This window comes from Hemitrygon akajei, chromosome 15, assembly GCF_048418815.1.
Source record: "Hemitrygon akajei chromosome 15, sHemAka1.3, whole genome shotgun sequence".
Lineage (NCBI taxonomy): Eukaryota > Metazoa > Chordata > Chondrichthyes > Myliobatiformes > Dasyatidae > Hemitrygon > Hemitrygon akajei.
The window spans coordinates 46941340-46964934 of record NC_133138.1 but is presented as its reverse complement, the minus strand read 5'-3'; the positions used below and the strand labels follow the sequence as shown (position 1 = coordinate 46964934).

Below are 23595 nucleotides of genomic sequence, written 5' to 3'. Positions count from 1 at the left end.
ACTAATTGGTTGTACCATTAATGTTTTGGTGTGTCATATTAAAGGGAGTGAATACTTATGTAGTCCATTATTTTGTGTTTTATATTTCTAATTAATTTAGATCACTTTGTAGGGATCTGCTTTCACGTTGACTGAAAGTCTTTTTCCGTTGATCAGCATATTTTATAAAAAAAAAAGCCAGATTAAATCCACTTTGATTCAGTGTTGTAGAAATATGAAACTTTCGGGGAGTGGGGGTAAATACTTTTTATAGGCACTGTATATAAATTATCTGGATATTTTGTAAATAATTGGTACCTTTTGAACTATAGTCACTGTTCAATTTAGGGAAAGGTGGCAATGACTATTTACAAGGTCTGGCAAACAGTACTGGGGGATATTGTCTCTAGATTATTTTCTCTGGACCTATAGATAAAGGGCAATTGCAGCCCAGATGTTTGTCTACCCAGTTTGAAAGAACATCTGGAGTAGCATCCCTTAGCATTCTGTTACGCACTCTAGTTAATTTGCATGATTAGGTCTCTTGCCTTGGGATATAGCATAAAGTTGTTTATCATTTTATTTAAAAATAAAGGCCAACTGTAATATTTTGAAAGTACAAAAATATTGACCAATAAATATACATAGCATTAAAGTGAAAAATTTAAGGCATGTTATCCTCCAATGGGCTGCTCCATGAACTTTTCTATTTTAGCTTTCAAGTTCACTGAAATGTTAACTTCCATTGCAGTCATATTGAAACCAGTTAAAAATATTAAGTTAATTTTAAAAGATTTGGCAGGAAGTTTCTGTAATGATATTTTCGTGACAATGCTGGATTTAGAGGCTCTTGGTTTTCTTCCAGCCATCCCACAGTGACAAAGTAGCAAATCCAAAGGTTTTGAAATGGATGAATGAATTAGTCAAATTACGTAAGCAATTTAAAGGTAAGACTTTTTGACATGACTTTGTATGTATTGCCCATTTTGAAAGTTCATAGTTGCTGTGGACATACCATTGTAGATTAAACTGGAAAAATTAACGAATAAATTCTTCTCAGACTTCCAGCCAAGCACAGGTATTATATCTATTATGACAGTTTATATCATCTATGAAGAAGATGGCAGAGTTTGTCATTGAAACATTGGTTATGATCGATATCTGTACCTGGCTGGCTGTGCAAGAAGTGTTTCTTCGTCATGTACACTAGGAAAGCACTAGATCCTGGAAAATTTAATTCTACATTATCCTCATTAAAACATCATTGACAATAGTTATGAGTTCCATTACAATACATATACTGCCATAGTTAATCATTTGATCACTGACAGAATTTTTCTGTCATAGTTTTGCTATGTGCCTTATGCCTTGACTAAATTCCTAAGTTATTAAACACAACTCCTCTGGTTGGCCTGACCATTCATCTTAGTTCTGTTTTAGCTTGTGACCCCATTTATTTTCAGATGGTAAATTGCCAAAGGTAGTTTCCCTTTTTTATTATTAAAAATGGTTTTACTTCAGTATAACTCATGGGATAAACAGTATGCATTGTAACTAAGTCATGATATTCTGTCTTCAATGTAGTTATTAAATAAACATAGCTCTTGTAAATGAACAGCAGTGTGGTATGGACATTTGGGTCAAAGATTTTATGAAATTGAGGACAGATAATGCAGCATAGCAACAAATAATGTCATAGTCGTACAAGCATGGAAACAGGCTCTTCAGCCCACTGAGTCACATTCCCATTTATACTATTCAAGTACTAATCCTATATCTTCTCCCCACATTTCCAATGTCATATATGACTTTTGTTGAGAAGTAGTTCAGTGTGTAGTAGACACAATCCTGAATACTGATATTTTGGTCCTGGATTTAGCAAGTGATGTTAAGCTAAAACATCTTTGGGGAAGAACAGGAGATGCCGACTTCCTTTTGATAGAAGGTTGAGGACTAAGTATGAGGAGCGATGATGATAGCTACTGGGGGGAGGTGGCTGGGGGGTGGGTGGTGATGCATCTGAAGGGAGGAATCCTTTGCATTTCCTTACAGAATACTGATTTGTTGTGACTTTCTTGGTCCAGACATTCACAGGTATAAATGCCCTGACTTATCCTGTTGTGAGCCCCTGCCTATCATTACTGAAGCAAGAATCTAACATGAATACTACACTCCTTCTTTGGCAGAAATCTGGTGTGAAATTCTGTCTGCAACAATAAATGAGCTATGCGGTCATTTCCTGAGATTTGCAGTTGGATGGGCTGGAGTCATGTGACTTTTCAGATTTGAGATATGGGAGTCATGGTTGCAGTAGGTTATTTCATTGCAGAGTACAACATTTGGGAAGGCAGGAATTTATTGCAGATTCCTGGCACAGCAGCACTGTCCAATATACATTTTTCTATATGTAATATTATAATGACCCTGTCTGTGCACTCGTTTAAAGAAATGCATCCCAAGCATTAAATGAGGTACAATTTTGTATCATCAGTGAACCCTGAAGGAATTTGAATGGTAGAAAGTTTGTTGGGAATGGAGATATAAGAGCAGGAACTTATGGCCAAGCTACGATTGGTGAAACGTGTATAGGGAAGGAGAGCAAGTTTTCAAAAGTTGTGTATTTTGGGTTAAGGCACAAAAGAAGCTCAGAGGGGAAAGAGTGCTGGCTGTTAATTGGATTAAGCAGTCTGTTCTTTTCACCTAGGGTTTGCAATGGAAGGGAGGGAAATGAAAAGGAATTTACTGAAATAGTTAATTTTTGTTGGTTGAAAAATTCTTGAATACTGTGTAAAGTGGAATGTTGTATAATGCACCTCATTTAGTTTAGCCAGATTAGTCTAAATTATTCAGAAGCCACCCTTGGGCACATTAGCATCCCAAAGATGTGTTGGATTAATGATAGAAGCTATATTAGGGGAAATAAAGGTGAAAAAGGCTGAGCAAATTGAGTGCTATGTAGATAGCCTGATAAAAGCAAGGATCAACATTATCATTGTTAGGGAAGCAGAGAATTGCTTTGCTGAGGACAGTGGTTGACATAAGCAACTTCTATGCTTGTTGACTATACCGATTTTTATGGACAATTAAACATCAAAGAGTAAAGATTTCCTTATTTTTAAGTACAGATCTCATAAGTTTGTTGTTGTTGTTGATGAAAAAGTCAATTTGAATACTGATTAATGGTTGTAAGAAGCTGTTTAGTCAAAGGATCCTAAATCACGGGCAAACTCCCATAAGGAGAGAAGGATTGAGATTAATTCCTTACAATCCAGAGGAAATACAGTCATAAAGTAAAACAACATGGAAATAGATGCTTTTGCTGAACTTATTCATACCAACCAATTTGTCTACCTGAGCTGGTCCCATTTCCCTGTATTCGCTATATATATATATATATATCTAAATCTTTCTTGTCAAAGTACTTGTATAAATGTTTTTTAAGCATTGTATTTGCATCCACCTGTACTAGTGTGGTTGTAAGATGCCCCTTTGCTTGTGTTCAGTGACCTGACCGACAAAGGTAAGTGCCACCATCACCCCCTGTCTAACTGTGTTACTATTTACAGAAAATCACAGTGTGCTGTTGTATCTCCAGGTCTGTTCCACTATCCTCCTGGCCATTAACTGTGCATGTCTTGTCCTGGCTTAACTTCCCATAGTTCAACATTTTGCATTAGTCAGAGTTAAATGCCATCTGCCATTCCTCGGTGCACTTTCCCAGTTTTAAGTATATCTTGTTATCTTGGATAAGCTTCATTGTCCACCCTCCTACAGTTTTGGTGTCATCCACAAACTTGCCAACTATATTTTGATTCAGATAGTTAAAACAGATGAGACAGTGATTCCTGAAGCACACCACTGGACACAGACCTCAATTTGAAAGGCATATTTTCACTACCTCCATCTTACGATGGATGTTAATGGCAGTTATATACAGGCCTCCCAACAGTGGCTGGGAGGTGGACCACAGATTACAACAGGAAATAGAAAAAGCGAGTCCAAAGGGCAGCGTTGTGGTAGTCATGGGAGATTTTAACATGCAGGTCGATTGGGGAAAATCAGATTGGCAATGGATCTCTAGAGAGTGAGTTTGTTGAATGCCTAAGAGATGGCTTTTTAGAGCAGTTTCTCGTTGAGCCTACTAGGGGATCAGCTATACTGGATTGGGTGTTATGTAATTAACCGGAGGAGATTAGGGAGCTTAAGGTAAAAGAACCCTTAGGAACCAGTGATCACAATATGATTGAGTTCAACTTGAAATTTTATAGGGTGAAAGTAAAGTCTGATGTTGTAGTATTTCAGCGGAGTAAGGGAAATTGCAGTGGTGTAAGAGAAGAGTTGGCCAAAGTAAATTGGAAGGAGCTGCTGACAGGGATGTCACCAGAGCAGCAATGACATGCGTTTCTGGGAAAAGTTAGGAAGGTGCAGGACATATGCATTCCAAAAATGGAGAAATCCTCATATAGTAAACTAGTACAACCATGGCTGACAAGGGAAGTCAAGTATTGTAAAAGCAGAAGAAAGGGCATACAACAAAGCAAAACTTAGTGAGGAGATAGAGGACTGGGAAATTTTTATAAACCTACAGAGAGCAACTAAAATAATCATTAGAAGGGGAAAGATGAAATATGAAAGGAAGCTAGCAGATAATATCAGAGTGGCTAGTAAAAGATTTTTTCAAGTATGTTAAAAATAAGGGAAATGAGAGTGGATTTAAAAACGCAAACACGAGGAAATCTGCAGATGCTGGAAATTCAAGCAACACACACAAAATGCTGATGGACCGCGGCAGGCCAGGCAGCATCTATAGGAAGAAGTACAGTCGACATTTTGGGCCAAGACCCTTCGTCAGGGCTAACTGAAAGAAGAGATAATAAGAGATTTGAAAGGGGGAGGGGGAGATCCGAAATGATAGGAGAAGACAGGAGGGGGAGGGATGAAGCTAAAGCTGGAAAACTGATTGGCAAAAGGGATACAAGGCTATATAGAGAAGGGAGGGAGAGCATCATGGGACAGGAGGCCTAGGGAGAAAGAAAGGGGAAGGGGAGCACCAGAGGGAGATGGAGAGCAGGCAAGGAGTGATTGTGAGGGGGGCAGAGAGAGAGAGAGAAAGAAAAGAAAAAAGTGGGGGGGGGGATAAATAAATAGATAAATAAGGGAAGGGGTAAGAAGGGGTGGGGACATTAACGGAAGTTAGAGAAATCAATGTTCATGCCATGAGGTTATCTATCCATGGCCTCCTCTACTCTACTGTCAAGATGAAGCCACACTCAGGTTGGAGGAACAGCACCTTATATTCCATCTGGGTAGCCTCCAACCTGATGGCATGAACATTGATTTCTCTAACTTCCATTAATGCTCCCTTCCCCTCCCTCCCTCTTGTTTTTCTCTCTGTCCCTCTCACATTCACTCCTTGCCTGCTCTCCATCTCCCTCTGGTGCTCCCCTCGCCCTTTCTTTCTCCCTAGGCCTCCTGTCCCATGATCCTCTCCCTTCTCCAGCTGTGTATCCCTTTTGCCAATCAACTTTCCAGCTCTTAGCTTCATCCCTCCCCCTCCTGTCTTCTCCTATCATTTTGGATCTCCCTTCCCCCTCCCACTTTCAAATCTCTTACTATCTCTTCTTTCAGTTAGTCCTGACAAGGGGTCTTGACTGTACTTCTTCCGATAGATGCTGCCTGACCTGCTGTGTTCCACCAGCATTTTGTGTGGTCGTTGCTGAAATGAGAGTGGATATAGGACTGCTAGAAAGTGAGGCAGGAGAAATAATAATGGGGGACAAGAAGATGGCTGATGAACTAAATGAGTATTTTGCATTAGCCTTCACTATGGAAAACACTAGAAGTATGCCTGATGTTGTAGTGTGTGAAGGAAGAGAAGCGGGTGCAGTTACTATTACAAGAGAGAAGGTGCTCAAAAAGCTGAGGGACCTAAAGGTACATAAGTCACCCGGACCAGATGAACTGCACCCTATGGTTTTGAAAGAGGTAACAGTAGAGATTCTGGAAGCATTAGCAATGATCTTTCAAAAATCATTGGACTCTGGCATGGTGCCAGAGGACTGGAAAATTGCAAATGTCACTCCACTCTTTAAGAAAGGAGGAAGGCAGCAGAAAGGAAATTATAAAGCAGTTAGCCTGACTTCAGTGGTTGGGATGATGTCAGTTGTTAAGGATGAGGTGATGGAGTACTTGGTGACACAGGACAAGATAGGACAAAGTCAGCATGGTTTCCGTCAGGGAAAATCCTGCCTGACGAACCTGTTGAAATTCTTTGAGGAGATTACAAGTAGGATAGATAAAAGTGTTGCAGTGGATGTTGTACATTTGGACTTTCAGAAGGCCTTTGATAAGGTGCCACACATGTGTTTGCTTACCAAGTTAATAGTCCATGGCATTACAGGGAAGTTACTAAAATGGTTAGAGAATTGACTGAGGCAGCAAGTAGGGATAAAATTATTCTTTTCTGTTAGGCTGCTAATGACTAGTGGTGTTCTGTAGGGATTGGTGCTGGGACCACTTCTTTTTATGCTGTATATAAATGACATAGATGATGGAACCAGGTGGCTTTATTACCTAGGATGCAGAAGGACTTTGACAGATTAGGAGAATGGGCAAAAAAATGGCAAATGAAATACAATGTTGCAAAATGCATAGTCATGCACTTTGGTAGTAGAAAGAAATGTGTGGACTGTTTTTTAAACAGAGAGAAAATCCAAAAATCTGAGATGCAAAGGGACTTGGCAGTCCTTGTGTAGAACACTTTAAAGGTTAACTTGCAGGTTAAGTTGGTGTTGAGAAAGGCAAATGCCATGTTGGCATTCATTTCAAGAGGTCTGGAATACAAGAGCAGGGATGTGATACTGAGGCTTTATAAGGCACTAGTGAGGCCTCCCCTTGAGTATTGTGAACAGTTTTGGGCTCCTTGTCTTAGAAAAGATGTACTGGCATTTGAGAGGGTCCAGAGGAGGTTCACAAAGATGATTCCAGGAATGAAAGGGTTATCATACGAGGAACATTTGATGGCTTGGATCTGTACTCGCTGGAATTTAGTAGAATGGGGGGGGGGGGGGAACTCATTGAAACCTTTCGAATATTGAAAGGCCTAGACAGAGTAGACATGGAAAGGATGTTTTCCATGGTGGGAGAGTCTAGGACAAGAGGGCACAGCCTCAGGATATAGGGCCGTCCAGTCAAAACAAGAGATGTGGAAAAATTTCTTTAGCTGAAGGGTGGTGAGTTTGTGGAATTTGTTGCCACAAGCAGCTGTGGAGGCCAGGTCGTTGGGTGTATTTAAGACAGAGACTGACAGGTTCTTGACTGGACATGGCATCAAAGGTTATGGGGAGAAGGCTGGGAGCTGGGGTTGAGGAGATTTAAAAAAAAAAAATAGAATCAACCAAGATTGAAAGGTGGAGCAGACTCAATGGGCGAGATGGCCTAATTCTGCTCATATGTCTTATGGTCTCATTCCTACTCCCAAGACAATTTTTGTATTCAATTGGCTAATTCACCCAACATCTCTTCTGAGCTCACCTTCCAGACCAGCATACGTGGTTCTTGTCAAAGGCCTCACTACTATCACTGTAGCCAATGTCTGCCACACTGCCCCCCTCAATTTTCTTGAAATTTTAAAACCAAACTTTACAAAGCTATGCTGAGTATCCCGAATCATCCCTTGATGTTCCAAATGCTGGTAGATGTCTTTCAAAATTCCCTCTAGTAACTTTCCCACCACTGAAATTAGGTCCACTAGTCTAATTTCCTGGCATGTTCTTGCAATACTTCTTAAATAATGGCACAACGTTAACTACCCTACAATGTTCCTTGTCTCCACCCTCTTCTGCTGTATATCAGAGCCAGTTTGTGTGCCCCAGATCTGGCATCTACCTTTCTGTGAAAGAATATTTTTTCTTTCACTGAGAAATATATTTTTCTTAAAAAAAAAAACTTTTTATCTTTGAATTTGTCATTTTTTTTTGTGTGTTTCAAGATCCTGTTTGAGTTGGTGGCTGTGTTTGACCTAATTGTATTTATTGATTATGCCTTTATTTTAAAACATCACAAGAAGGGGAAAGAATACATTTACTCTGCATTATATCTTGTATTTAAAGAGTTAATCCACATTCAACCAGGTTTAGTACAACCAAACTGTTAGTAATCTCTTCTCAGCTTCAAGAATACGATTAACCTACAAAAAACACATTTCTCATTGTGATATTATTTAACATTTAATATAAAGTTTCATTAATATATTATGTTTAAAATGTAGCGAATCCAATAAGTAGAACAACATAAATGTAAGAAATTCTGCAAATGCTTGAAATCTAGACAACAAATCTTGAAATCACACAACAGTTCACTCACCAAACACTGAACTGATCCCACAACCTATGGACTCACTTTTAAGGACTCTATAACTCATGTTCTTGATATTATTTAATACTTATTAATTCATTATTATATTATTTGCAAAATTAGTTTTTTGCTTAATGGTTGTTTGACAATCTTTGTTTTGTGTGTAGTTTTTCATTGATTCTATTGTGTTTCTTTGTGTCCACTGTGAATGTCTGCAAGAAAATGAATCTCAGGGTAGTATATGGTGACATATAAGTACTTTGATAGTAAATTTACTTTGAACAAGTTTCTTGAAGAACTCAGCAGGTCAGACAACATCTTTGGAAAGGAATAGATGTCGATGGGGGGGAGGAGGGGAAAAAGTATAAGCTGGCAGATGAGAGGTGAAGCCAGATGAAGGGGAAGATAAGTGTGTGGAGGAGGGGAGATGAAGTGAATAGCTGGGAAGTGCTTGTCAAGCACCTTTTCTCCATCTGCAACAGGCAAGATTTTGTGGTGGCTAGCCATTTAAAATCCATTCTCCATTCCCATTCCTTCATGTCGGTGCATGGTTGAGGCCACCTGAGAGTAATAAATACCTCATATTACTTCTGGGTAGCCTCTAATCTGAAATGAATATTGATTTCTCCAACTTCAGGCAATTTCTATCCCCTCCCAATTCCCTTTTTTCTATTCCTCATTTTGGCTTCCCTCTTACCGCATCTCCTCAACTGCTTATCACCTTACTCTGGTACCTTTCCTTCCCTTACTCTAATCTTCTCGCCTATCAGAATCCTTTTTCACCTCCCATCTTCATACTTCATTTCCCCTCCCCCACTGACCTACCTTTACCCTTACTGTCTTCACCTATCATCTGCCAGTTTGTAATCCATCCCATCCCCTAGTTTCTTTCTCTGGCTTCTTCCCCCTTCCTTTCCAGTCCTGATGAAAGGTCTCGGCCTGAAATGTCGACTGCATAGATTCTGCCTGACCTGCTGAGTACCCCCAGCATTTTGTGTGCCGCTCTGATTAAATAGAACAATATGTTTTCACTACCATAGTGTAGTTTTGTGAACTGCAAATAAGTGAACTGAAGTACTGATATTTTCTTTGTATTTTCCTAATAGAAATGAAATATAAATCTTCAGAAAATGATTTAGAAGCTTTACCCGTAATACGCCCAAGAAGCAATACTCTTCCAAAGAGCTTTGGTTCTTGTCTGGAACATGAGCAAAGAGATGTTTATAAAGAAACACCTGAGAAGGAGAAAAAGCCAAATATGGAAGCAACAGTAGAATCGATCTTAAAAAGACTTAAAGAGAAACGAGCTGAGGAAGACTGGCCAGAGGATATTAAGGTATTGCTTAGTAACCTTTTGCCTGTAGGTTTTAACTTATTTAGCAAAATCCCCTCCAACACTACTTGTTCTCACTTCACTTGCAAGCTCATTAACTGTTTTCAATTAAATTGACACAGGCTGGTTTAAACATACTTTAATTACGTTTACTGTATCTTACACATTTGTTACTCAGTTTTTATTCGACTGATAATGCTCTTAGAACAGTGGAACTCCTATTTTTTAAAGATTAATATTTTAATCAAGTATCATGGTTTAAAAACAATATACTGGCCTCTCTGCATAACCTTTTTGCCAACTTAGTGTAGTGGATATGTGTCCACAAGGAAAATATTAATTGATTACTTATAACACATGATGATGCTGAAGAAGTGCAAGCAGTAAATTGGTCTGCAAAACTTTGTTGAGAATTGTTATTATAATTGCACTTTTTAACTCAAGTTGCATTTAATTATCTTTCTGACAGGAAATGAGACAGAATCATTTAACAGCAGAGAAAATAGCTCTTCAGAAAAGTCTGTTGCATTTTGAGAGCATTCACGGTCGTCCAGTATGTATTCTTTTAACTTATTATTAATGTTATTTGCATAATTATCAGGTCTAGTTTTTAAAACTTCTAAGTTAAAGTGTCTGGTATTAAATTCGCTTAAGCATGCTTTGTGGATCAAATTTGAATATAGGTGGTTATCAAGTAGACTAAACTTGGTGCAGGTCAGCAGCAATTGAATTACTCTGCAAAAATGTATCATAATATACATAGCAGTTTGAGCCTGTACTTAATGCTCAGTTTTTAATTTTCTAATGTACAGGTCACTAGGGAAGAAAGACAGCTGGTGAAGCCTTTATATGATAGATACCGACTTGTGAAGCAGATGCTAGCCAAAGCTACGCCAGTTATTGTAAGTGAAACATTCCTCTTAAATATTTAGATAGTGTTTTACTGTTTGTGATAAAATGTGCTAAGGTTCTTAAAAATATGATCAAACAAAATATGAAAACCAATCCGAGGAAGAGGATGGGTAAAAAGATATTTATTCAAACTTACTTTGAAAGAGAATCATAAGAAATTTCCAGAACTTGGGATCTACAAAGCTGAAAGCTCAGAATAAGGAAGTACAAGATGAATAACATGAAAATTGGACAAATTCTGGGAATAAATTGATGAAAACATGAATATGGATCTATTTCAATGGTTCCACTTAATATCAGAGAAAGAATACAATATGCAATCTGAAATTCTTACTCTTCAGACATCCACAAAATGAGAAAAATGCTGAAGAATCAATGACAGAAAAATGTTAGAATCCCAACGCTCCCCCAGGCACAAGCAGCAGCAAAGCATCAACCCTCTCCATCTGCCTCAGCAAAAGCATCAGCCCCCAGCACCCACAGTACAAGCAATGGCAAAGCCCCCAAAGAGACCATGATCTCGAGTCCATCAAAACCAGTTCTTCCAATAGTTTGACATCCCAGGTGCTCTCTGTCACTGCAAGAGGGAGAGAGAGGCATTACTCCTGCCACAACAAGAGGGGAGACCAGCTTGCTGTTTTTCTATTACAGTCTGTAGATTTACTTTATTTTGAGTTTCTCCGACTTGAGATCAGCAGCAAACGGTCTCTATCACCATCGAGCGAGATAGAGAGAGAGCAAGCAACTGATTGCTCGAGTACAGAGGCCTCTGACAGCTGCACCTGCTGTCTTGATGTTCTGCTCTCCCGCGATGCTTCAGTCAGTAACACTAGCGAGGAAATTGGTCGTTGACAGGGCCACATAAGGCTGCACCCCAAAGACGCATGTATTCCAGGCCATTCCTGGAGATATCAAAATCGCTAGGCTGTTTGGCAAGCTCTGAGAGCAGGAACCTGCCATCATGAAGAACCACAGTTTGAGTGCAGCTATAGATCATGGACTCCAACAGGACCCCAGCCACTTAGAAAAGGAAAGAAGAGACATCAAAGAGAAGAAATTAAACTGTTGAACAGATGAACTCGACATTGCCCTCTGGCGCCATCTTTGCAACCTCCCACAATTTTTTTTAATTAGTTTTTTAATACATTTTCTACATAGCTACAGATAAAAAACCCCAGATCAAAATGAACATTAATACAGTGCAAAAATAAACATACAATAATAATATGATACAAAGAAAGATAATTGAGAAAGCACCCAAATTGAAGTCATGTAAAATTAGTATCCTCCCCAAGCCCCGCAACAAAGAAAACTCCAGACCAACCACAACACAATATAGAGAATATAAATCAGGACAATCAAATCCCCAAAACTGTAAATACACTTAGCAACAGAAGATATTAATGCCTACTACCAACAAAAAAAAGGAGCTGAAAGCAAGGGACAGAAAAAAAACCTTAGTCAAGAGGAAGGTTATGAAAGTACTCAATAAAAGGTCCCCAGACCTTATGGAACTTTAAATCCGAATTAAGAACTGAATAATGAATTTTTTCAAGGTCTAAGCAGGCCATAATATCATTAAGCCATTGAGCATGCATGGGCGGGGCAACATCTCTCCATCTAAGGAGGATTAAACATCTAGCCAGGAGAGAGACAAAAGATAATATTCGACACTTAGTCGAACTCAGACGTAAATCTGTCTCACCCCAGAAACCGAACAAAGCAATTAAAGGGTTAGGTTCTAGGTGGTGATTCAGAATATGCGATAACGTTATGAAGACATCTTTCCAAAATTTCTCCAAGCTAGGACAAAGCCAGTACATATGAATGAGAGAGGCCTCGCCCCTTTTGCATTTATCACAAAGCGGACTGATGTTAGGGTAAAATCGAGATAGTTTAGATTTAGACATATGGGCTCTATGAACAATCTTAAGCTGTAAAAGGCAATGGCGAGCACAAAGAGAGGTTGAATTAACCGATTTGAGAATCGAGTCCCAAGTCTCATCAGATAAGGAGGTATTTAAATCATGCTCCCATGCCATTTTAATTTTATCCACAGGGGCATGTCGTAAGGCTAATTTATCACGAATAAATGATATTAAACCTTTACCTAGTGGATTAATAGAAAGAAATAAGTCCATAACATTTTTCTCAGGCATTTCAGGGAAGTTAGGAATTAAAGGAGTAATAAAGTGTCTAATTTGGAGATATCTAAAAAAAAAATGAGCATTGGGCAGATTGAACTTAGCAGAGAGCTGTTGAAAAGAAGCAAAGCGATTATCAATAAAAAGATCTTCAAAATGTCTAATGCCCTTCCTATACCAATCATGGAATGCTGAGTCATACGTAGTAGGTAAAAAAAGGTGATTATGTAAGATAGGGCTAGAAAAGGAAAAACCATGAAAACCATAAAATTTCCTAAACTGAGCCCATATACGCAAAGTGTGTCAAACAAGAGGATTAACTATTAATCTGGACAAACTACTAGGAAGTACAAAGCCAAGAAGTGCAGAGATAGATAATTCTTTAGTGGAGCTCAACTCCATTGCCACCCAATTAGGGCACTTGGGTTGGCCATGAAAAAAAGACCAAAAGGTAGCACAACGTATATTGGCTGCCCAATAATATAAACGAAAGTTAGGTAAAGCCATGCCACCCTCCGTTTTAGATTTTTGGAGATAACCTTTATTAATTCTAGAGCACTTATTCTTCCACAGATATGAGAAAATAATAGAGTCTAAGGAATCAAAAAAAGATTTAGGAATAAAAATTGGGATTGATTGAAATAAATATAAAAGTTTAGGGAGAACATACATTTTAACAACATTAATACGACCTACCAAAGACATAGAAAGAGGTGACCATTGTAACAGACTCTGTTTAATAGTATATGAAAGATTGGCAAAATTTTCACGAAAGAGATCTTTAAACTTCCTTGTGACTGTAATCCCAAGATAAGTAAATTGATTATGAACTACTTTAAAAGGGAGATCACGAAATGTTAATTCTTGTGCTTCTTTATTAATTGGGAAAAGTTCGCTCTTATGTAAATTAAGTTTATATCCAGAGAGCTGGCTAAACTTGTCAAGAAGTGAAAACATTGGAGGTAAGGATGTAGACGGATTTGAAAGAAAAAGTAATAATAAGTCATCGGCATAAAGAGAAACTTTATGCTCAACACCCCCTCTCCAAATCCCGGTCAGTTCAGGACAATTCCGAAATGCTTTCGCCAAGGGTTCTATAGCCAAATCAAAGAGAAAGGGACTTAAAGGGCATCCCTGACGGGTGCCACGTTTGAGGTTAAATAACTGGGATTTCTGAAAATTAGTTAAAACGGAGGCAGTAGGACACAAATACAGCAATTTGATTCAAGAGATAAAACTTTGAAGTCAAATTTTTCTAAAACTGCAAAAAGGTAGTTCCACTCTATACGATTAAATGCTTTCTCCGCATCGAGGGAAATAACACATTCAGGAATCCCAGTTGGAGGTGAATATAAAATGTTAAATAGGTGTCGCATGTTAAAAAAAGGGAGACGGTTTTTAATAAAACCAGTTTGATCATCGGAAATAATAGAGGGAATAACAGTTTCTAATCTATAAGCCAAGACTTTGGCCAAGATTTTAACATCAACATTAAGCAAAGAAATCAGCCTATACGAGGAACTCGCTGTTGGGTCTTTACCCTTTTTTAATAAACGAATAATAGATGCCTCATTAAAGGAGGGTGGCAATTGGCCACACCTAAACGAGTCAGATAATACTGAGAGTAACTGAGGAGAGAGAAGTGAAGAGAATGATTTATAAAATTCTACGGGGAACCCATCAGGTCCAGGAAATTTCCCTGAAGACAATGCAGAAATTGCAAAAGATATTTCTTCTGATGATATAGGCGCATTAAGTTTGGCTTTAAAATCAGATGAAAGCGAAGGAATATTCAGATTATTTAAAAAATGGTCAACAGAGATATTGTCATTCAAAGATTCAGAGGAATAAAGTCGAGAGTAGAAATTTTTAAATGCGTCATTGATTTCTAGGTGATCCAATGTAAGGTCACCATTCTCCTTCCGGATCTTTGTAATATGTTGTTTGGCTTTGGAACGCCTCAACTGATTGGCTAGAAATTTACCAGATTTGTCGCCATGGATATAAAAGCGACTCTTACTTTCAAGAAGTTGGCGTTCGACAGGTTGAGTAGACAGGAGGTTAAATTTAGCTTGAAGTTCTACACGCTTCTTGTATAGTTCAGGGTTCTTAGTTTGAGCATATAGTTGATCCAAATCTTTAATCTGATTAATGAGGTCTAATCGATCTGCACAGGACTTTCTATTAAGATTTGCTGTATAGGAGATTATTTGGCCCCTCAAATATGCTTTCATGGCATCCCAGACAATCTGGGATGACACTTCAGGTGATGTATTGGTGTTAAAATAAAAGGTTATCTGATCCTTAATAAATTTTAGAAAATCATCATCCGATAATAAAGTCGAATCAAACCACCAGTGTTTATTCCTCTGAGGGAGACCAGGAAAATTTGAAGACAGAGTAATTGGGGCATGGTCAGAAATCAGTATACTCTGATAATCACAAGAATAGACAAATGGAATGAGTTGATTATCGAGTAAGAAGTAGTCAATTCTAGTAAAGGTATGGTGAACATGTGAAAAAAAAGAATAATCTCTCAGTAGGATGAAGGAAACACCATATATCAGAGATACCATAATTAGAGAGAAACGATTGAATAGCTAAGGCAGATTTTGTAGGTGGTCTAGTAACAGAGGACGATCGATCCAAATTAGGATCTAACCAACAATTTAAATCACCACCCAGTATAAGAGAGTATGAGTTTAAGTCTGGTAGTGAGGAGAAAAAATGTTCAAAAAAATTAACATAATCGAAATTGGGGGCATACAGGTTTGCTGGTACAACTTTAGTATTATATAGTTTACCAGAAACAATAATAAAACGGCCATTTGTATCAGATATCTTATTATGGAGTTTAAAAGGAATATTTGAATTAATAAGGATGGAGACCGCCCTAGCTTTGGCAGCAAAGGATGAATGAAAATGCTGACCCGCCCACTTTGACAAAAGCCGGGAGTTATCAAAACAACGAATATGAGTTTCTTGAAGGAAAACAATGTCAGCTTTGAGTTGTTTAATATGCGAGAAGACCTTCCTTCTTTTAACAGGGTGATTCAATCCCTTTACATTCTAGCTCACAAATTTAAGTGTATTAACCATTATCAATTGTTAGTGCGTAGAAGGCAGCAGGCATATAAAAAGTCAAGCAGTACAATAACAGTCTGGGAGCAAAAATGTAAACATAGATTCGTAGAATCAAAACAGAAACATGTCCTGAGTAACAAAGGAAAGCAAAGGAAGCAGTGAGTAGTGTTGGAACTGGAGAACCCACCCCACCCTCGCAATCCAAAACTAGACGGCTACCAAAAAAAGCAGCTAGCTCTACCAAAAAAATTAACCCAAGTATGACTTCCAGTTCTGTGTTGTTAACAACAGTTCCGTATAAATACTATAGCAAATGGTAGTTAGTTTATGCACTAGAAAACATAATTACAAATAGGAACAACTTCAACAGAAGTATAAGACTTAATACAAAGAAAATCAAAAGAAAACCAAAACTAACCTACCCGCGAAAAATTATAAAAGATTAAAAGAAAAAAAAGGGGGAGGGAGAAAAGGGGGAAATTGTAGATTCGAAGAGAGTACTTATCAACCATTTACAGAAAAAAAAGGGAGCAAAACTTAAACTATGAATCAACCAACAGGGAGGCCTTCAATAAAATCTCCAAACCTCCAAAACAAGTTAAAGTCGCTTGTAGATCTCTATAGATAAAGTTATACAAGAATAAAATGGATTACACACGTACAATCTAAACGTCCGCAGGGGAACATTAAACTCGGATTATCTATTTAGAAAAAACGCACCAAGTCCAGGGAGAGATTGTCTACAGCCCTTAGAATTTCAATAAATAATGTCTGAATTATTCAAGAAAAGTCTGAGTCCGGAAAAAAATAGCTTTACTACGAGAAGTACTTATCCACCATTTTAGAAGGTCAGACCGGGTTCCTAAGGAGACGAGCTGGCCGGAAGATTTCCAACAAATGCCTCAACATCCTTCACTGATTTAAACCACTTATATTCTCCAGTAGTAAGCGTAATTCGCAGGTCGGCTGGATTACGAAGGGAGGGTCTGAAACCACGATCAAAAAGCACTTTCATTACATCTTTAAACTCAGCACGCATCTTCAGAACCTGGGGGGCAAAATCCTCCACAAAACGAATGACTATTTTGAAACGCAAAAGTACCTCTGTGGCGTGCCTCCATAATCAAGCGGTTTTTCACCTGGTATTGATGAAAGCACAAAATTACTGGCCGTGGGCGGGAACCCAGATTTGCACGGGGAACGTAGATCCTGTGTGCCCTTTCAAGCTCAGGTGGAGTCGGAAGAAATTCTTTCCCAAAAATCTCACAGAGAAAATCGGAAATAAATTCCACGGGAGAGCCCTGTTCGGTGGCCTCTGGCAAACCAAGAATTCGTAGATTACAACGTCTGCTACGGTTTTCAAGATCCACCATTTTGGAAAAAAGTTTACAATTCTTTACCTCTAGGCTGGAGCATAGAGTCTCGAGATAAAGAACACGGCGTTTTAAATCTTAAGAAGTTGAGTCGATGCGAGATAAATGTTCAGCATGTTCGTCCACTCTAGCGTTGATCCGATCCAATTTGGCATCCAGCTGGTTGAAATAAGTTCTAAATTCCTTTAAAATATCTTGTCGATGCTGTTCCAACGCAGCGAGAATGTCAACCGGCAAAGTCGTAGAAATTTCTTTTTTCCCGGTTTTAGCACTTTTGCTAGACATTATAAGATAGATGTGATCGCAGGCAAGTAAAAGAAACCCAATAAAATACCTAACTAAGGTTTAAGAATGGAGACATGTAGTGCAAAGATAGGAAGAATGATGGAGCAAAAGTTCGAAGCAGCTAAGCAGTCGCCATCTTACCGGAAGTCCCTCCTACAATTCTTAATGTGGAGATAAGATTTTTCAAAGGACGCTTCAAGGAATAGGGATCTTTACATTGGTGACCACTAGTGGATAAGCAGGATTTGAGTGGAGTTGGGATATGGGCTGTAGAAGTTTGGATTTGCTCAAAATTATAGCTGATAGAAACATAGAAAATAGGTGCAGGAGTAGGCCATTCGGCCCTTCAAGCCTGCACCGCCATTCAGTGTGATCATGGCTGATCATCCAACTCAGAACCCTGTACCTGCTTTCTCTCCATACCCCCGATCCCTTTAGCCACAAGGGCCATATCTAACTTCCTCTTAAATATAGCCAATGAACCGGCCTCAACTGTTTCCTGTGGCAGAGAATTCCACAGATTCACCACTCTCTGCGTGAAGAAGTTTTTCCTCATCTCGGGATGCAAGACGCAAGGAAAGCAAGGAAGATATTGGAATAATTGTGACTCCAGTAAACTTAGATTTTGAATAAATGTTTCAAAAGTTAATGATGTCATCTAGGCAGAAATAGACAGTCCTGGTGATCCAGAGTTAAAGGTATATGAAGTCAAGTTAATTGATGAATTGGGCAACACTTACAATGCTGGGGGAACTCAGCATGCAAGGCAGCATCTATGGAAAAAAGTACAGTTGATGTCTTGGGCTGAGATGCTTTGGCAGGATCTTAGCCCGAAATGGCGACTGAACTGTTTTTCCATAGATACTGCCTGGCCTGCTGAGTTCCTCCAGCATTTTGTGTGTGTTGCTTGGATTTCCAGCTTCTGCAGATTTTCTCTTCTTTGTGATGACTTGGGCATTGTTTTTTTCCCCCCCTAAAAGAGTCTTTATTTCCCTGAGATACTCATCTAGAGAGGGAGTTATTACTGATGAGAAGGCAGAGTTTCGGCTTGAAACGTAAACTTTTTGTCGTTTTGTTAAGGAAGGTATTTTAGCTTATTCAGATAGGAATTCAGGTAGTTAATCTGACCACAGAGAGGGGTTTGTGTTTCCGAAGTGCATAAATGAAACCAGAAGTGTTTTTGAATGATCTTGGCAAAGCATAACAGAAGGAGTTTCAAGAGTGAATGAATTTGGTGATTTCTGTGTTTTCAGTGCAAAGATGATGCGTGATGTACAGTGCTGCTAGGAAGGTTGTGAAACCTGTACAATTTTCTCTATTTCTGCATAAATGTGATCTAAAATGTGAGCAGATCTTCACATAAGTTCTGAAACTGGATAAAGCGAACCTAAGTAAATAAGTAACACACACATTATACTTTTACTTATTGAGAAAATTGATCTAATATTACGTGTATTTGTTGGAAAAAGTATGTGAACCTTTGCTTTCAGTAACTGGTGTGACCCCCCCCATACAGCAATAGCTTCAACCAAACTTTCCCGGTAACTGTTGATCAGTCTTGCACGTTGGCTTGGAGGAATTTTAGGCTATTCCTCCTTACAAAACTGCTTCAACTCTGGGATGTTGGTGGGCTTACTTGCATGAACTGCATGCTTCATGTCCTTCAACAAAGTTTCTATTGGATTAAGGTCAGGACTGAGAGTCAGCCTTCCCAAAACACACATTTTCTTCTTTTTAAACCATTCTTTTGTTGACTTACTCTTGTCTTTGAATCGTTGTTGCATTATCCAAACTTCTATTAAGCTTCAGGTGACAGACAGACTGCTACCCTGACATTCTCCTGTAAAATGTCTTGATACAATTTTGAATTCATTGTTCCCATGACTGCAAGCTGTCGAGGCCCTGAGGCAGCAAAGCCGCCCCAAACCATGATGCTCACCTTGATTCACAGTTAGGATGAGGTTTTGATGTTAGTGTGCAGTGCCCTTTCTTTCCTCCAAACATAGCAATTTGCTGTTCCACCAAAAAGTTGAACTTTTGTCTCATCTGTCCACAGAACATTATCCCAGAAGTATGGTAGAACATCCAGCTAGTCTTTTGCAAACTTGAGACCTGCAGCATTTTTTTTTCTTTTTTGGAGAGCAGTGGTTTCCTCTGTGGTGTCCTTCCATGAACATCATTTTTGTTCAGTGTTTTTCTTATAGTGGACATGTGACAGAGTTTTTAGCAAGTTCTAGAGATTTCTGACCTCCTTCAGCATTGCAGGTTGTGCTCTTAGTGTGATCTTTGCAGGAGGTAGCAACAGTACTGAATTTCCTCCATTTGCAGACAGTTTCCCTTGCTGTGGACTGATGAACACTCGGGTCTTTAGAAATGCTCTTGTAGCCTTTTCCAGCTTCATGCATTGCCACAATTTTTCTAAGGTCCTCTGAAAGTTGTTTTGATTGAGGCATGGTGCACATAAAAGATCCTTTTTTGAGAAGAGCAGGCTCTGTCAGTAACCTGACTCTGTCTTTTTCCAACAAATGCATGTTGGAAATGCATCTAGGCCTCATATGGAGCCAGTGATCATTAATGGAGAATGTGTGGAGCAGGTTAAGACCTACAAGTATCTGGGAGTACAGTTAGACGAGAAGCTAGACTGGACTGCCAACACAGATGCCTTGTGCAGGAAGGCACAGAGTCGACTGTACTTCCTAAGAAGGTTGGCGTCATTCAATGTCTGTAGTGAGATGCTGAAGATGTTCTATAGGTCAGTTGTGGAGAGCGCCCTCTTCTTTGTGGTGGCGTGTTGGGGAGGCAGCATTAAGAAGAGGGACGCCTCATGTCTTAATAAGCTGGTAAGGAAGGCGGGCTCTGTCGTGGGCAAAGTACTGGAGAGTTTAACATTGGTAGCTGAGCAAAGGGCGCTGAGTAGGCTACGGTCAATTATGGATAACTCTGAACATCCTCTACATAGCACCATCCAGAGACAGAGAAGCAGTTTCAGTGACAGGTTACTATCGATGCAATGCTCCTCAGACAGGATGAAGAGGTCAATACTCCCCAATGCCATTAGGCTTTACAATTCTACCGCCAGGACTTAAGAACTTTTTAAAAGCTATTATTAATGCTTTTTGAGATAGTGATTTAGATGCATATCATATTCTTTACTGAGTTAAGTATTGTATGTAATTAGTTTTTGCTACAACAAGTGTATGGGACATTGGAAAAAAGTTGAATTTCCCCATGGGGATGAATAAAGTATCTATCTATCTATCTATCTATCTATATAATATTGGATCATTTTTCTCAGAATAAATGAACAGATATAATGTTTTGTATTGTTTAATTGTGTTATTTAAATTTGCATGAATATTGGATCACATTTTAGATCATATTTGTGCAGAAATAGAGAAAATTCTACATAGTTCACAAACTTTATAGCACCACTGTAGATTGAGCATTGATTTTTTTTTAAATAGCATCGGACTTGAAGTCCCTACAAAGGACTGAGAACAACTGAGAGGATCTTGGGGGTCTTTGTACCATCCATCGGGGACATTTATCAGGAGCACTGCATACTCAGGGCCCTTAGTATTATTAAGGATCCCACACATCCATCCAGCATCCTTTGTGACTTTCTACCATCAGGCAGGAGACTACGATGTATAAAAAGCAAGAACAGCCAGGATGAGAAATAGTTGTTTCCTCCAGGCCATTGGGTTTCTGAACTCCCAGCTGCATCATATTTGAAGTGTCACTGTTTTATCTGTTCTGTACCTTACAGTACTTAATATTAATGCACCAATTTGTTATTTATGTACGATTCATCTGTAGATTTTTTTTCCCTCATAAGTGATTGTGTTAAGTGTTTCACACTGGTTCAAAGAAACTTTGTATCATTTCTATATACATTATATACATGTATGTAGTTAAATGACAATAAACCTCACTTGTCATTTGTTACTGGATACATTACTTATATTAATAGTGAATTCTATATTAAAAAGAGTGTATTTCAGTTTTTGTCTGGCAGTAGGTTAACATCAAGTGAAAGATATGGGCAGAGGAGAAAGAGATAATGAAACTATTAATTGGGACGTTTTTGGAAATTTAGCCTTTTTTATTTACTGACTGTATATAAAATTCTTCGAGCAGCCAGCAGATCAGATTGTTACAGTGCCTTTATTCATGCTTGCCATCAGGTATGCAGCTGTAAGTATTTGAAATCTGTAAGCAGCTGAGAGAGATCTGGTCTATCTCGGAAACATCATAACATTATAGCATCCATCATAAATACCACATGTCTAAAGATGTGCTTCTGTATTTCTGACAATGGCTGTCCAATTCAACATTTTATTGAGATGTCTGTTAACTATCTGACCTGATGACGTTTTAGCAAAAACAAAACTTCTTGAGTTCTAAAGACTGGGCACTTCAGAGCACAATCGTGAAGCAATAAGATCATGATCTTTAAAGTGTCTGAAGCTTTGAATAAAGGAATTTAGGCTTGGCTGTTAAATGAACTATGTAGCGTGTGGGACCTGAAGAAGAGTAAATGCACTGTAGCAATGTTCGTCTGCTGCTGACTTAAATGTTCCTCGAACGAATTCTCAGAAAACACTACTACACAAAATCTAAATGAGGTACAGATTCTTCAGTGTTGCAACAGAACAGTTCACCTCAGCTAGAAAGTAAATTTAACAAATTGTGTAATAGGGAAATGGTCACATCCACTTCATAGAAATGTGGGGAGTATAAAATATACCTTGCCTACTTTTATGCTATTCTACTAATCATTGTGAAATATCCTGTTTTTCCAACCCATAACAGGATCTATTGTAATGGATCAACTAATACAGAAAGCAAAGTATGCTGTGATTGGAGTGATTTTGTAAAAAGAAATAAATATTAATCTTAATTAGGAACTTGCTTTACTTTCATGTTTTTATTTCACTCTCCATGCTCATATTGGGTCAGGAATGTCTGTATGCTTCTGAAGTCAAGAATATACACCTCTATTTGCATATACACTAACAACTAAACATAACCAATGTGTTATTAAAATTAACCATGTGTAGGGCTACATTGATATTGATTTCAGCCAATTGAAATAATTTTGTAGATCATCAAGTTAATATAGAATATATGATAATTATTTATTGTTCATACTTGTACAGAAAGGTAGGGTAGAATTATGGGTTTCATTACTTAACTAACATCCAGAATTATTGATATGAATTTGGATTCTGGTGTGACATCTGGAGAACTTAAATTCAATTTATTAAAACTATGCTTTCTTCCTTAAAACAAAATTGCTAGTGCTAGTTTGACATTAAAAACCTATCTACTTCTCCACTGTCCTCTAGGAAGGAGATCTGGGATCCATTTCAGGTCTGATCTGTTTTTGATTTCAGGCTTATTGTGGTTGACTGGGTTCTGGGATAATTAAGGATGGATCCACATCCTGCAAACAAATAAAAGAAAACTACTTAATGATCAACCACTATTTAGAACAGACATTTTGCAGCCTTAAGTGGTCATCACTTATTTCTCCTGATGGATTTTAAGCTAGTAAAGAGGGGAACAGGAAAGCATAATTGGAATTATAGTGCTTGCCAACTTGGTATACAGTAGATTAAGGATGATTGGGACCAGTACATTTTAACCCAATTGAGTAGCTTCCCCAATTTTCATGGAAATAGTTAAAAAAGGTATTTTTGAAAAAAGGCAAACTTTGTATGAAATACAGAACAAATTACAATACTACCAATACAAGACAAGACTATACAATGGTATATTAGTTCCTAATAGTTATTGATGAAGGAATTCATCCAGTGTACGCTGTCATGTTCTTTTGCTTGACTGTAAATTAACAAAAATCAGCATAGACACCTAGTGCAGATAATGGATTGCCTTCATACAACACACACAAATCTATAGGAAGAAGTACAGCATTTTGTGTGTATTGCTTGAATTTCCAGCATCTGCAGATTTCCTCGTGTTTGCCTTCATACAATGCTTTTGATGATTGCATTCTCCAGTTATTCATTTTCATTGTAACATTTAAGATGATTGTCATTATCTTCAAATTCTTCATAGTTCTGAGCATGCTGAAGTAGTGAAATTCTTTTTTCACTCTTGGCTG

General features: G+C 38.3%; 1 protein-coding gene across 6 annotated transcripts in view; it reads left to right on the top strand.

The window, feature by feature from the left end:
* LOC140739316 (protein FAM13B-like) overlaps nucleotides 1–23595 on the top strand; it is a 129841-nt gene that overhangs the window by 95696 nt on the left and 10550 nt on the right. For all 6 annotated transcript variants that reach the window (XM_073067490.1, XM_073067491.1, XM_073067489.1 and 3 more), the window contains 4 exons: nucleotides 845–926; nucleotides 9441–9670; nucleotides 10137–10220; nucleotides 10480–10569. In XM_073067490.1, the coding sequence (XP_072923591.1) occupies nucleotides 845–926; nucleotides 9441–9670; nucleotides 10137–10220; nucleotides 10480–10569 (486 nt within the window). The remainder of the gene's footprint in view (nucleotides 1–844; nucleotides 927–9440; nucleotides 9671–10136; nucleotides 10221–10479; nucleotides 10570–23595) is intronic.